Raw genomic sequence first — 14,064 nt, 5'->3', positions numbered from 1 at the left:
CAGCCTGGCCAACATGGTGAAACCGCATCTCTACTAAAAATACAAAAATTAGCCCAGCGTGGTGGCAGGCGCCTGTAATCCCAACTACTTGGGAGGCCGAGGCAGGAGAATCATTTGAACCCTGGAGGCAGAGGGTGCAGTGAGCAGAGATCGTGCCGTTGCACTCCAGCCTGGGTGACAGGGTGAGACTCCATCTCAAAAAAAAAAAAAGAATGGTGCTTTCAAATAGTATTAAATAATTGCACAAGTTGCCGGGCGCGGTGGCTCACGCTTGTAATCCTAGCACTTTGGGAGGCCGAGGCGGGCGGATCACGAGGTCAGGAGATCGAGACCACAGTGAAACCCCGTCTCTACTAAAAATACAAAAAATTAGCCGGGTGTGGTGGCGGGTGCCTGTAGTCCCAGCTACTCGGAGAGGCTGAGGCAGGAGAATGGCGTGAACCCGGGAGGCGGAGCTTGTAGTGAGCCGAGATTGCGCCACCGCACTCCAGCCTGGGCGACAGAGCGAGACTCCGTCTCAAAAAAAAAAAAAAAAAAAATTGCACAAGTTGAATATTAAGTAACTCTAATTTAGTCTGAAGATGATGGCAGTGATATGTGGGGAAACAGAAAAGATAAGGTTTTATAGAAGATTGGAGTGGGCTCATTGAGGGACTTGACTTTCAGGACTACATATAGTTTGTAATGAGTTACAGAGGCTTTATTTTAGAAGCAGGAACATATGATCAGAGTAGTGTTTTTGGAAAAATAATCTAGCAGAATAGGTAGAAGGGGAGACTGGCAGCAGAGAGTGGTTAGGAGACTTGCAATAGTCCAGATTTGAGGAATTCAAGACCAGAATTCCAAAGATAGAGGATGGGTTTGGATTAGAAAGGAAGGACAGACCTGAGAAAGAAACATTTTCTATGAAACAGTTGTTAGGGTCTGGGGACTAACCCTTGGGGACATAGGAGGCCGAGTTCTGTGCCTGCGTGAGTGGGAGAATTCAAGCATCTAGGAGTTCTTGGCAAGAGCTGGTAATATGTGCAAGAAGAAGAAATGTATTTTACATGTCTTGAATTTAAAGATAATAACAGGTGTTAGAGTTGAAAATGCCCTTGAGAAAACATATTTGGTGCTCCAGAAGAAATCAGGCCTGGATAAAGAAATTAAAGATGCACAGAGGTAAGAGTTGGGCTGTGTGAGCAAATTAGGTAACAAGAAAGAAAGTAATGTACCAAGTGAATATTACAGCACTTTTCTTTCCCATTTCTATAAGAGAAAAGTGTGGGTCTAAGAGAATGGAAACATGTTCCTAGTCCAGTTGACTCACTTGAAACATGGACAATAGTAGAGCTCCCTGGCCTGAAAGTGCCATTTCACAGATCAAGTGCCAGGCAGCGTGCTGTAGAAGATGTGCGAAGTGTCTATAAACTCTGGGTTTCTGGATCTGTAATTGCACATTATTGCAAACGGGCTTTATTCTAGTGAGGGAGAATTATCATATCAATTATCCTAATTAATCTTTCCCAATTCCAACTACACTTTAATATACTATCAATGTGTTTTTACATATATGTATATTTATGTAAATACGTTTACCTGTATAAATACACTCTGTTAATTTGTATTATTTGTCTGCTTTTCTTAAAAGTTGTTCCTTTTGGACTATTTTCACGTGCACCTTTTCTCTTCCATTAGATTTGAATTGCCTGTGGCTAAGGAGCAGGCCATCTGTTGGTTTCAATCCTCACTCTTTTCTCATTCATTCACTTTTGTATTGATTCCAGTTTATTTATTCATTCATTCATTCTCTCCAGACACTGTTAAGTTGCTGGGGTGCTGAATAAGACATAATTTCTGCCCTCAGGGAGTATACGATCTAGTTAAGGGAAGGAAAGGCACAGAAGTATTTAGCAGAAACAGTAATAAAGACATTAACAGAAAATTATGAGAACACAGAAGAGAAACATTTAATCCAGATTATATGGAGAGGGTTGGGGAGAAATGTAGTTCAGGGAGAGTTTTCGGAGTAGTCGACTTCTGGGCTGAGACTTAAACAATAAAGTAGTGGTTACTAGGTAAATAGGGAGAAGGGTAGAAAATGGCATTACCGATGGTGAAAACAGCCTGAACATACGTAGACCCATTCACAAGAAAAAGTGAGGCAGTTTAGTGTTCTTGGAGCATAAAGTGAAAGGCAAAGAGCAGTGTAAGATGAGGTTGTGGGGCAAGCAGAGACCACTGGGGGGATTCGTATGCAGCACATGGAAGCAGGGACTACATTCAGGGGTCAAATAGGGAGATCCTTAAATGCTATTGGGTCAGATTTCAGTCTTAGGTGGCTGTTGGGAGGATGAATGTAAGGAGGACATTTTGGTAGCTGGTCGAGGTTGGTGACGTTGAGGATCTAAATTAAGACAGTATTATAGGAATGGGGAAGAGGAGGCAAAGTCAAGAACAATGTGTAATATCAAACCAGCAGGACCTATTACTACAAATGAGAGGGAGGAAGGACCAGGGATGCTTCTTATGTAGCTGCCTTCTATTCCTGGGTGACTGGTTGCACAGTCTCCTTAGAGAATCCAGGAACAGAGAGAATATAGTGAGTTAATTTTTGGTTTTGTTATCTTCAACACACTGGGATTTTTAATACATCTATGACTATATTTGGAATTAAATCTAATTAATGGTTAGCAGAGATGTCTAGATAATTAGAAATAACTCACCTTCAATATTTACCTTAACCATATCTCCTCTTAGAAGCAGAGATACGTATCACCTGAGTTCAGGAGTTCAAGACCAGCCTGACCAACATGGAGAAACCCCGTCTCTACTAAACAAAATTAGCCAGGTGTGGTGGTGCATGCCTGTAATCCCAGCTACTTGGGAGGTTGAGGCACGAGAATCGCTTAAACCCAGGAGGCGGAGGAGGCAGTGAGCCGAGATCATGCCATTGCACTCCAGCCTGGGCAACAAGAGAGAAACTCCGTCTCAAAAAAAAAAAAAAAAAATTCTATGCATACATCTGTCATAATTCTTTTACTTTGTTGGAATCTTTGGTTTTCTTTCCCATTCACCTACATAGTCACAGCCTAGTGTTTGATTCCTAAGCTTACTGTAAATGTGAGTGAGTGAATAACAAATGAATAGATTATTGTTAAAATAATAATTTTTATTATTTGTTTGTTAGGAAAAGGTTATATGTGGCTTATTCTCATTCTGATTCTTCTGTTTTAACTCCTAGTACCTTCCACTGGAAGAATCTCAAACAGCGCTGCTTACTCAGGATCAGTGGCACCAGCCAACTCAGCTTTGGGACAAACCCAGCCAAGTGACCAGGACACTTTAGTGCAAAGAGCTGAGCACATTCCAGCAGGGAAACGAACTCCAATGTGCGCCCACTGTAACCAGGTCATCAGGTTGGTTGTTTTTTGAAATTTTCTTGAAAGTACTTAATATCAATATTGGTTTTTTGTTTTTTTTTTTGCATTTTGAAGTATGTGTAATGTAATTAGTGAAAATATTCTTGCCATAATCCTATAGAGTACTAATTATTGAGTAAATAAATATGAATATCTATCTATTAGAATCTATTTTAATGAAAGGTAATACGGAGGTCTGTGAAAATAAAAGTACTAATTGCATTCGTTGTCAGTTATCAATTCCTATTAGAACTAAGGAAAAAGTGATTAATGTGGCCTTTCAGAGAATAATAAAATTTTAAGACTCAAAGGGACCCTGAAAGTCATTTATCCTAATTTCATTATTCTACAAATTATAGAAGTGAGGACATTCATTTAGATGAAAAATAACTAGTGACATTAAAGAACTTTGAGCCTTAGAGAGAAAGAAGATTGGATTTTTGAGTACACAAGCATTGAAAGGTACCTTCAGACCTATTCATAAATGTTTTGAATGTTAGATTAGGTAATGACCTGCTTCTTTAAAATGTGTTTTATCCAAATCTATTTTATTGTCTCTTAAATTACAAGAAGAAAAAGTCTCAGAGATCTTAAGAATGCACTGTACTGCAGCTTACTGAATCTCTGAGTATTTCTGAATAAGGGGCTTTTAGAATGTTAGGCGGTGTAGGCACCAATGCTGATTGCAGGCATCCCACCCAAAGGACCTTGTTGCACTTCGTGAGTTGCCTTGTTGGCAGTAACAAATGATCCTTTGAAGTGACTTCTCAAGCTCTCTTCTTTTTAAATTTATCCTACTTTGAAATAATTGAAACAGTGGCTTCTCTAAAGTTGAATAAGGTTAAAACTTAATTGCATTTTCATCTCTTCTATTACATAATTATAGCATAATGTTTCTAGGTAATATTTAAAATGGAGCCAGGAAACCTCAATACTTCATTTAGAGTCAAATGTAAACACCCCTCTCTTTAGCCTACTGTTAATTGAATAATATATGTGTCAAGAACATAGCACTAATGACGAGTTAATGGGTGCAGCACACCAACATGGCACATGGATACATATGTAACAAACCTGCACATTGTGCACATGTACCCTAAAACTTAAAGTATAATAAAAATGAAAAAAAAAAAGAACAAAGCACACAGTATGCCATTCAAAATTGAATAGCTTTTTTTATTTTAAAGGTAGTCAATGTTCATTGTGACATTTAAAAAACATAGAAACACAGAAAACAAAAAACAAAGTTCACACATAATCCCACCTCCCAAGGTAACCTCTATTATCTGTTTTCTTTCAGACTTTTAAAACATTCACACATAAGGACAGATATTATTTTACAAAAATGGAATCCTAATACAGTATTTTGTAAGCTGTTATTTTTCCTTTAAATTGTCTTTTTCAGAGTGAGTACCTGCTTAGTAAGAATTAGCCAGCAGCAGTGGTAGTAGTAATAGTGGTTATGGGGAGAAAGGGAAAATCAGTAAAGGTTTCTAAAGTCTAGGGCAGTATTCAACACACAGAAGACATTCAGTAAATGTTTAACTGCATAGATCATGCATGACTCTAGACCCATTCATCATTTAGGCCATAATGTCAATTTGGTTAGTCATTTTCCTGAAAGTACTAGTATGGGGTCTCTGTCTTATAGAAATGTTTAAACTAATATAAGATCTGGTATGTTGCTGCTTTATCCTAATAAAGAAAACAATGTTTTAATACTACCTGCATTTAGCTGTTATATTTTTGGTTTAATATCGATAAAATAGAAACAAACTCTGACTTGTAACATTGCTTCTGTGAGTTAAAGTACTTTGGTTGCCTAGGCTGATGCTTAGGGATACTATATTCTGCATAAAAACACCTTTGTGGAGACAGGAGTCACTACTGTTATTTGTATGCTATTGTAAGCAAGTAATTACTGGGTGAATTAACAAAATGTCATACCACATCAGTTGCTGATTCATGTTGTGTAGTTATCAAATTCCATGATATCCGGTAATCACCACTTCTGGCACTTCTAAAAAACTTACTTAGTATGGAGAAAATGTGAAGATCAAAGTAGAAATTACATTTCACCACCCCTACCTGCCTTGGTTTTAAATTTAATGCCAGGCCAGGATGCAATTTTAATGCACAATCATCCTGCCGTGTAAAATAAATATGTATTATGCTAACATGAGTAGCCATCACTTACTGCTCCCTCATCTGTTAAATTTTATATTCTTCTGGATTATCCAGTACTTGTTATCAGTTAAGCATTAAAGCTTCATTTACTAAGGAAGTTAATAGGAATGGGGATTAGTTCATGTCAAGATCATGTAACAGTAATTAACATAGCACATTTGCCTGGTGCTCAAATGCTTAAGCAGCTTGAATCGATTGTGGTCAGTTCAGAGGCCTAGTCAAAGCATAATTCTAGTTCTTGGCCTCAGTGTCACTATTACTTACCAAAGCAAGAAGGCTTTAGATCAAGTGACATTCTCTTGTACACCTGTTTTAAAAATGAGCTGCAGTTTCAGGCTTGACGACTTCAATGCAGACTATTATACCCTGGCAAGCTTGGAGAAGTTTAAATTTATAATTTATATTGTGAGTTTTCTACCATATAATTTATATTGTTTGTACCAATTTATATGGTTTTGTTTTATATTTACTTTTCAATGTTTTGAATTTGCCAAAAACCATTTTTTATGTAAAGGCAAACTAAAGCACATTTTATGTTTTATTTTATTGGTTTTGTTTTTTTTTTTTAAGCAGAGATGATTGTTTTAGAAAACCTCAGGAATTTGAATGTTAGAACTGAACTGGTTATCTCTTTATAGAACATGTTCAGTTTAAAATTCCGTAATCTTATTTGTTCCAAAGTTTAAAAATTTTTTGGTTTATTTGAATTGTGAAAAGTTTATGGATGTTTTGCCTAAATTGTATTATGGAGACATTACTTTGACTAGCTACAAATGAATAGGAAGTTACATTTTAGGAACTTCTGTTGAAGCTTTGATTAAGTTTGCTATGGGACATTTTCAGTCAAATTATGATAGAAGCACCATTTATTTGACTCATACTTGTGAATAGATTGACTGTTGGAGTGCTAGGATAATAGAGAATCATAGAAAATCAGGCAGTTGTAGCCAAAATCATATTTCAGTTTCCCTGGTAGAATGGGGTTTTGAACATTCTAGCTTATTTCTTAAGTGTTACATCTAGTGGCATTAAAATCTATTGACCATTTGTATTACACGGAGTTAATGGAACTATTTATGTTTAGCTTCTTGACATCTTTGTGAAAGAAGTAAGGGGCTTATAGTGCTTGAATTTCTTCTTAAATATGGAATGCTTAAATAGCCACATTACTATTGTTTTGCTTTTGCCTACAGTACAGCACCAGAAAAACTATATACAGCCAATCCATTGTTTGTTCCAGTGAGAGAAAAAATTTTAACATTATTGATTTGTTTTTTGCTCAGTGATTTTCAAACCTCTCTCATAAGGAGCACCATCTCAGTTTACCAAGGAAAAACATGCAGAATTTTTTGCCTGTTTTACCATTTATTTCAGTCTCTGAGCACCCCTTTATTTATAGGTTTTATTTATCATCCCCACTAATTAAGATTTTACTTGAAAATAAAAGGCCTCCTGGAAATGTATTAGCCGTTGTATTTAAGGAAACAACTAAAGACATTGACCAAGACTCATAAGCAAGACAGAGACCAAGATTTCACGATTTACTATTGTGAAAGATTAGCAAGAACATAAATGTGTAGCATCTATAGAACGTAATTTTCAGATAATAGTTAAATGTGTTTTTAGCGTATTCCAAATATTGCAGCAAGAATTTTGCCTGAATTTTCATAACAACCTTGTGAGACAGTTGCTATGATTGTTCCACTTCAAGGTTGAGAAAATTGAGGTACAGAGAAGTTATATGTTTGTTTGAAGTTGCATATATAGTAAATAATAGAACGTGAATTTGAGCCAGATTTGTCTAACTTTAATTTTTATTCATGTTTTTAACTACTACTACATAGGAAAATGTTTATAGTATCATATGAATATGGCGAAATGAAATAAGGAACTCAAAAGTATGATTCCAATTTTATATAAAGAAACTATACACCAAGATATATATTTAAGCCTGATAACAATAAAAATAGCTACTATATATTGAACGTGATTGGTATCATGCCAAGAACTTTTTTTTTTTTTTGAGATGGAATCTCCCTCTGTCGCCCAGGCTGGAGTGCAGTGGCACGATCTCAGCTCACTGCAATCTCCACCTCCCGGGTTCAAGCGATTCTCCTGCCTCAGCCTCCCAAGTAGCCGGGACTACAGGCGCCTGCCACCACGCCCAGCTGATTTTTTGTATTTTTAGTACAGATGGGGTTTCACCATGTTAACCAGGATGGTCTCAGTCTCCTGACCTCATGATCCGCCCGCCTCGGCCTCCCAAAGTGCTGAGATTACAGGCGTGAGCCACCGCACCTGGCCCATGCCAAGAACTTTATTAGTATTATTCTACTGGAGTCCCAAAATAACTCCAGAGAATTGATATTATTTTTTTTAAATTTTTTATTTCCATAGGTTTTTGGGGAACAGGTAGTATTTGCTTGCATGAGTAAGTTCTTTAGAGTAGATTTGTGAGATTTTGGTGCACCCATCACCGGAGCAGTATACTCTGAACCTAATTTGTAGTCTTTTATCCCTCACCCCCTTCCCATCCTTTCCCCTTGAGTCCTCAAAGTCCGTTGTATCATTTTTATGCCTTTGCATCCTCGTAGCTTAGCTCCTACTTATGAGTGAGAACATACGATGTTTGGTTTTCCATTCCTGAGTTACTTCACTTAGAAGAGTAGTTTCCAGTTCCATCCAGGTTGCTGTGAATGCCATTAATTTATTCTTTCTATGGCTGAGTAGTATTCCATTGTGTATATATACCACAGTTTCTTTATCTATTCATTGATTGATGGGCATTTGGGCTGGTTCCATATTTTTGCAGTTGTGAATTGTGCTGCTATAAACATTTGTGTGCAAGTATCTTTTCCATCTACTGACTTCTTTTCCTGTTAGTAGATATATTCTTATGCCTGTTTTACAGATGGGAATACAGAGGCCTAGATTAATTTGCCCAAAGTCACAAAGCTGGTTAAATAGTAGAGCCAGGGCTGGAACCCATCTGTTTGATTCTGAAATACATTCATTAATTCATTAAATATTTATTGAGGGTCCTATAATGAACCAGGCACTGTTTTATCCCACTGTTCTTAGGAATATAATAGTAAGCAATACGTATAGCCAGTGTGCTTTAGAAAAAAGACGAAAAGAGAACTATACCCCAAAATTAAGAGTTATAATCCCCAGATAATAGATTGGATGTGATGTTTATTTTCTTCTCTCTCCGACTTCAGTCTTTCTAATTTATTGCACAGGAGTGTGTGTGTTTGTGATGAATAAATATACACACAATGATATCTATTACTGTATTACATCAGAAAAACACCCTCAGTAAACCTGCCATAACCGAAGACCATGGCAGTGTACTTTTATTCATAGTGTTTGAATGAGAAGAGAATAGATAATAAACAAGTTGAACAGTTAAATATTCTCATCTCCCCTCTGAAATTATTTCATACTGCATATATGTATTCTTAAACTCTTGTGGGTGACTTGGGGCTCACTGTTCTAGTTTCTCATCTAATGCAGGAGTATAAGCAACATTCATTGAGTATTTTGTGTGCTGCTCTCCTTAGATATCACTGGCACAGAAATCAAAGACATGCTCTTTTTTCTTAAGAAGGTTACTGTTATGAACCAAATTGTGTCTTCCCAAAATTCATTTGCTAAAATCCCAAATTCCAGTACCTCGGAATGGGACTATATTTGAAGAGGGCATGTGGTCTTTAAAGAGGTAAAATGAGGTCAGTAGGGTGGGCCTTAATTAAATTTAACTGGTGTCATTATAAGAGGAAATTGAGACACTGACACATATTGAGGGAAGACCATGTGAAGACACATGGAGAAGATAGCCATCTGTACACTAAAGGGAGAAGCCCTCTTGACATCTTGGTCTTGAACTTCTAGCTTCCAGAACTGTGAGAAAATAAATTCTTGTTGTTGAAGCCACCCAGTCTGTGGTACTTTGCTAAGGCAGTCCTGGCAAACTAATTCAGTTTATAGTCTAATAAAAAATACAGACAAGCAAATCAACAACCAAATTAATATGGTAAGTCGAATAGAGATACATCTAGGATTACATCAGTGCAAAAAGGAGAGGTAAGGATTATCCAACTTTAACAAACCATTTTATTTTACTTGAAAAGAATGGAAAGCAATAAGGTTCAAAAGTCTATTCATAATCAAATGAATATTTTGTACAACAAATGTCCATTGAAAACTTCTATGCAAGTTACCATACTGGCACCATGGTATATATTTCTAGTCTACCCCATGCTCACACCGAACAGATGGGTGTGACTGGAAGGAATCCCACAATCACACTAACCAGTCTCCTTTTAAATTCATACTACTAATCTCAGGTATGTTCCTTCTTTTCCCCGGGGTATATTCTTAATAGTAATGAAAGACTGCTATGTTTCTCTAATATGTTTACTTTCCCACTTTCCCCAAAAAACCCATTTCACATCTTCTTTCTCCTCAAACTTCTAAAATCTCCTTTCCCATCCCCACTATTAGCTGATGACTTTGATTCCTTTTTCACTTTTTTATGTAGGAAAGGGAACAAAAAAGACATACAACATAGAGAAAATGGATAGCAAAATGCCACTAATAAATCCTACTTTATCAGTAGGTTACATTAAACATAAATAAATCACACACTCCAGCTAAAAGAGAGAGTGGAAGGGTAGATAAAATTATGATCTAACTATAAGTTGTCTACAAGAGACACAGTTTAAAATAAAAGATACAAATATGTTACAAGTAAAAGTATAGAAAAAAATATATTATGCAAATAGTAACCAAAAGAGTTAGAATGACTGTACTAATATCAGATAAAATCGATGTTAAGACCAAAAAAATTACTAGAGACAGAGTAGTACATTTTATAATGATAAAAAGTTCAATCCATTAAGAAAATATGAGTTATAAACATATATTTACCTAACAGAGCATCAAAATAAGTGAAATAAAAACTGTCAGAATGGAAGGGAGTAATATATACAATTCAATAATAATAGTTGGAAACTTCAACACTCCACATTAATTAATGGATATAATTGATTACTGGTCAGAATAGCAGAAAGAATTAGAAAACTTGAACAACACTAAATACCAAGTAGACTTCACCAGATACCTACAAAACATTCCACTCAGCAACAGCAGAATCCTGCAGAATATATATTCTTCTGAAGTGTATGTGGAACATTCTCCAGGATAAACCATATGTTAAGGCATAAAACAAGTTTCAATAAATTTAAAAGGACTGAGGTCATACAAAGTATGCTCTCTGACCAGAATGGAATGAAATTAGAAATCAATAACAGAAGAAAATTTGGGAAATTCACAAATATGTAGAAATTAAAAAACACACTCCTTAAACAACCAGTGGGTCAGAAAAGAAATCACAAGGGAAACTAGAAAATACTTTGATCTGAATGAAAATGAAAATACAATATACCAAAACTTATCGAATGCAGCTAAAGCAGTGCTTAGATGGAAATTGATAGCTGGCAAATGTCTGCATTTAGAAGGAAGAATGATCTCAAATCAGTAACATTGCCTTCTACCTTAAGACTCTAGAAAAAGATCAAACTAAGTCCAAAACATAGAAGGAAGGCAAGAACAAAGATTACAGCAGAAATGAATGAAATCGAGAATTAAAAAAAATCAGTGAAACTACAAGTTGGTTCCTTGGAAGGAGCAACAACATTGACAAACTTTGGCCAAACTACCAAGGAAAGAAAAAAAAAGAAGACTCAGATTACTAAAAATAACACTAAGGTGTCTCACAGGTTTTTGTTTTTTGTATGAGACCGAGTCTCAGTCTGTTGCCCAGGCTGGAATGCAGTGGCAGGATCTCAGCTCACTGCAGCCTCCACCTCCCAGGTTTAAGTGATTCTCCTGCCTTGGCCTCCCGAATAGCTGAGGCCACAGGCCTGCACCACCACGCCCGGCTAATTTTTGTATTTTTAGTAGAGACAGTCTGGCCTCGAACTCCTGGCCTCAAGTGATCCGCCTGTCTCAGCCTCCCAAAATGCTGGAATTATAGGCGTGAGCCACCGCACCTGGCCAGTGTCCCACAGTTTCTGTGTCATGAGTCTGTGGGTTAGCTGAGTACCCTGCTCAGAATCTCACCGGGCTGAAATCATGGTGTCAGCTGAGCTGAAGTTATCATCTAGAGATCCAGATCTTCTTCCAAGCTCACTCGGGTTGGGCAAATTCAGTTCCTTGCAGCTCTGGGACTGACGTCCCTATAGGCCGTCCCCACCTTAGACAGTTCACAACACAATTGCTTTCTTCCTCAGGGCCAGCGGTAGAGCCTCTTCTGTTGCTTTTTAACTTCTTTTAAGGGTTTACCTGATTAGGTCAGGCCCATCCAGGATTATCTGTCTTTTGATTAACTCAGTATCCACTGATTAGGGGATGTAATTGTTTTTTTGTTTTTGTTTTGGTTTTTTTTGAGACAGAGTCTCACTCTGTTGCCCACGCTGGAGTGCATTGGCGCAATCTTGGTTCACTGCAACCTCCGCCTCCTGGGTTCAAGCGATTTCCCTGCCTCAGCCTCCCAAATAGCTGAGACCACAGGCACGCGTCACCATGCCTGGCTAATTTTTGTATTTTTAGTAAAGACGAGGTTTTATCATGTTGGCCAGTCTGGTCTTGAACTCCTGGCCTCAAGTGATCCGCCCGTCTCAGCCTCCCAAAAGTGCTAGGATTACAGGCGTGAGCCACCATGCCTGGCCTAGGGGATGTAATTGTATCTGCACAATCCTTTTTGCTATTCACAATTATCTAATTACAGGAGTGATACCCTATCATGGTCACAGGTTCTACCCACACTCGTGGAGAGGGTCTTTACTCAAATATCAGAGTGTTCCTATGTAAATTCTCCCGTTTCATCCCTACTTCCTACCTATACCATCTTCCTCTCTGCCCTCCCTGCTTTATTTTTCTTGTCAGCCTTTAATATCTAACATGCCATATATTTTATTTATCTTACTGTCATCTCCCTGCCCTATGTTAGCATATAAATTCCATGCAATCAGGGCTTTTTTTGGCTTTGTTCCCTGCCAGATTTCCTGTTTCTAGAACAGTGCCTAGCACATACTGCATTTGGTAAATTCTTGTTCAATTGATAGATGAACTTTTAAATATTTGTAGAATGTACATTAGTGTTGCCAAATTGAAATTATATCTCACTTGTCTTATTATTGAATTACATTTATCCTGCTTTGCAGATTTTATAATAATCTCAATAAAAAGAATTGACTGTAGTTGTCCCAGTAGACTTTTAAAAAATTGTCAATTAAGGTTACCTCCTTTAGAACTTGTTCTCTTTATTTCCTATTATATTTAAACTCATTTTACCTGTGCATTTATTTTTGAGAAGCAAGTCATTTATGCCTTTCAGATATAAAACTATAGATGGCCTCACAACCCTTTAAATGTAGTATGTTAAAGGACTAAAAGTTAAAGCTGACATTCAATGAAAGAATTTTTTTTAATGTTCCAAATTGGGAAGTTTGGGTATAATCCACTGGAAATGAAGAATTAAGAGTGACAAATACAGTGTTTCCAAATTTTAGGAAGGATTGTTAATGTCTGCAGTTTTGAGTATTCTAAGACGATAGTCACTGTGTGTTTGATTCTCTTTTACTCTCTTCCTGCCTGTGTCTTTGTGTGTAAACGTTTGTGAATGTATTTATGTGCAGTTTCTCCCGATTATCTTGTTCCTATTTTACTCTATTCCTGTGGCTGTGTTGTTCTCTTGCCCTTTGCTCATGCCAGACCCTTCCCAAATGTTGGCAAATACAAAAACATCAAAGTGGTTTGTACATTTGTATTAGTATATTTAACTAAGTAGAATATCAGATTCTGTTTTTATTCTTGAGCACGTCAGTTTTTTTATAGCTTTGGGAAACTTGTTTTTGACTTCTATTGATACAGTAATTTTCAGTCAAATAAAATCTGTTGTGGTTGGGCTTTGAAAAATTCCAGTTTTACGGTTAGTTTGTCATCCATATGATCTTAGGAAAGTTGGCTGATTTCTCTGATGTTTCCTTCTTCTACATGTATATGAAAAAGTTAATTTCACTGGGGTTATTCTGAGAATTAAATAACAAAGAGAAGCAAAAAGTAAGCATCGGATTTTGAGGCTAAATCCCAGTTAGGTTGTGCCTGTTGAAATCTGGGTTCCTTTCGCCTTTGTATTTCTAAGCTTTCCTTTTTCTCTGAACTCTTCCTTGGCATCCTTCCTTACCTTTCCTTTCTTCCCCCCACACGCCCCCCCTTTTTGGATAGGTCTCACAGAAGATAAACAGGGTGAAAAGTTTCATGCCGTAGCTCTTCTCTCTCAGCCAACCAAATGCTTTAAATCCCTCCTCTCCCTCCATTTGTCAGTCAACATGTACTTAGTAAGGGCTCACAGGACATTGAATACTAGAAGAGATAGCTGAATACTTAATTCCACTCTGCAGTCATC

The 14,064-nt window shown here is 37.1% G+C and overlaps 1 protein-coding gene across 11 annotated transcripts in view; it reads left to right on the top strand.

The window, feature by feature from the left end:
* The window catches only part of PDLIM5 (PDZ and LIM domain 5), a 221,016-nt gene that overhangs the window by 189,006 nt on the left and 17,946 nt on the right, over positions 1–14,064 (top strand). For all 11 annotated transcript variants that reach the window (XM_032137535.2, XM_032137775.2, XM_032137748.2 and 8 more), the window contains one exon: positions 3,227–3,401. In XM_032137535.2, coding sequence (XP_031993426.1) covers positions 3,227–3,401 — 175 coding nt within the window. The remainder of the gene's footprint in view (positions 1–3,226; positions 3,402–14,064) is intronic.

Source organism: Hylobates moloch, unplaced genomic scaffold, assembly GCF_009828535.3.
Source record: "Hylobates moloch isolate HMO894 unplaced genomic scaffold, HMol_V3 SCAFFOLD_2, whole genome shotgun sequence".
Lineage (NCBI taxonomy): Eukaryota > Metazoa > Chordata > Mammalia > Primates > Hylobatidae > Hylobates > Hylobates moloch.
This window is presented reverse-complemented; position numbering and strand designations above follow the sequence as displayed.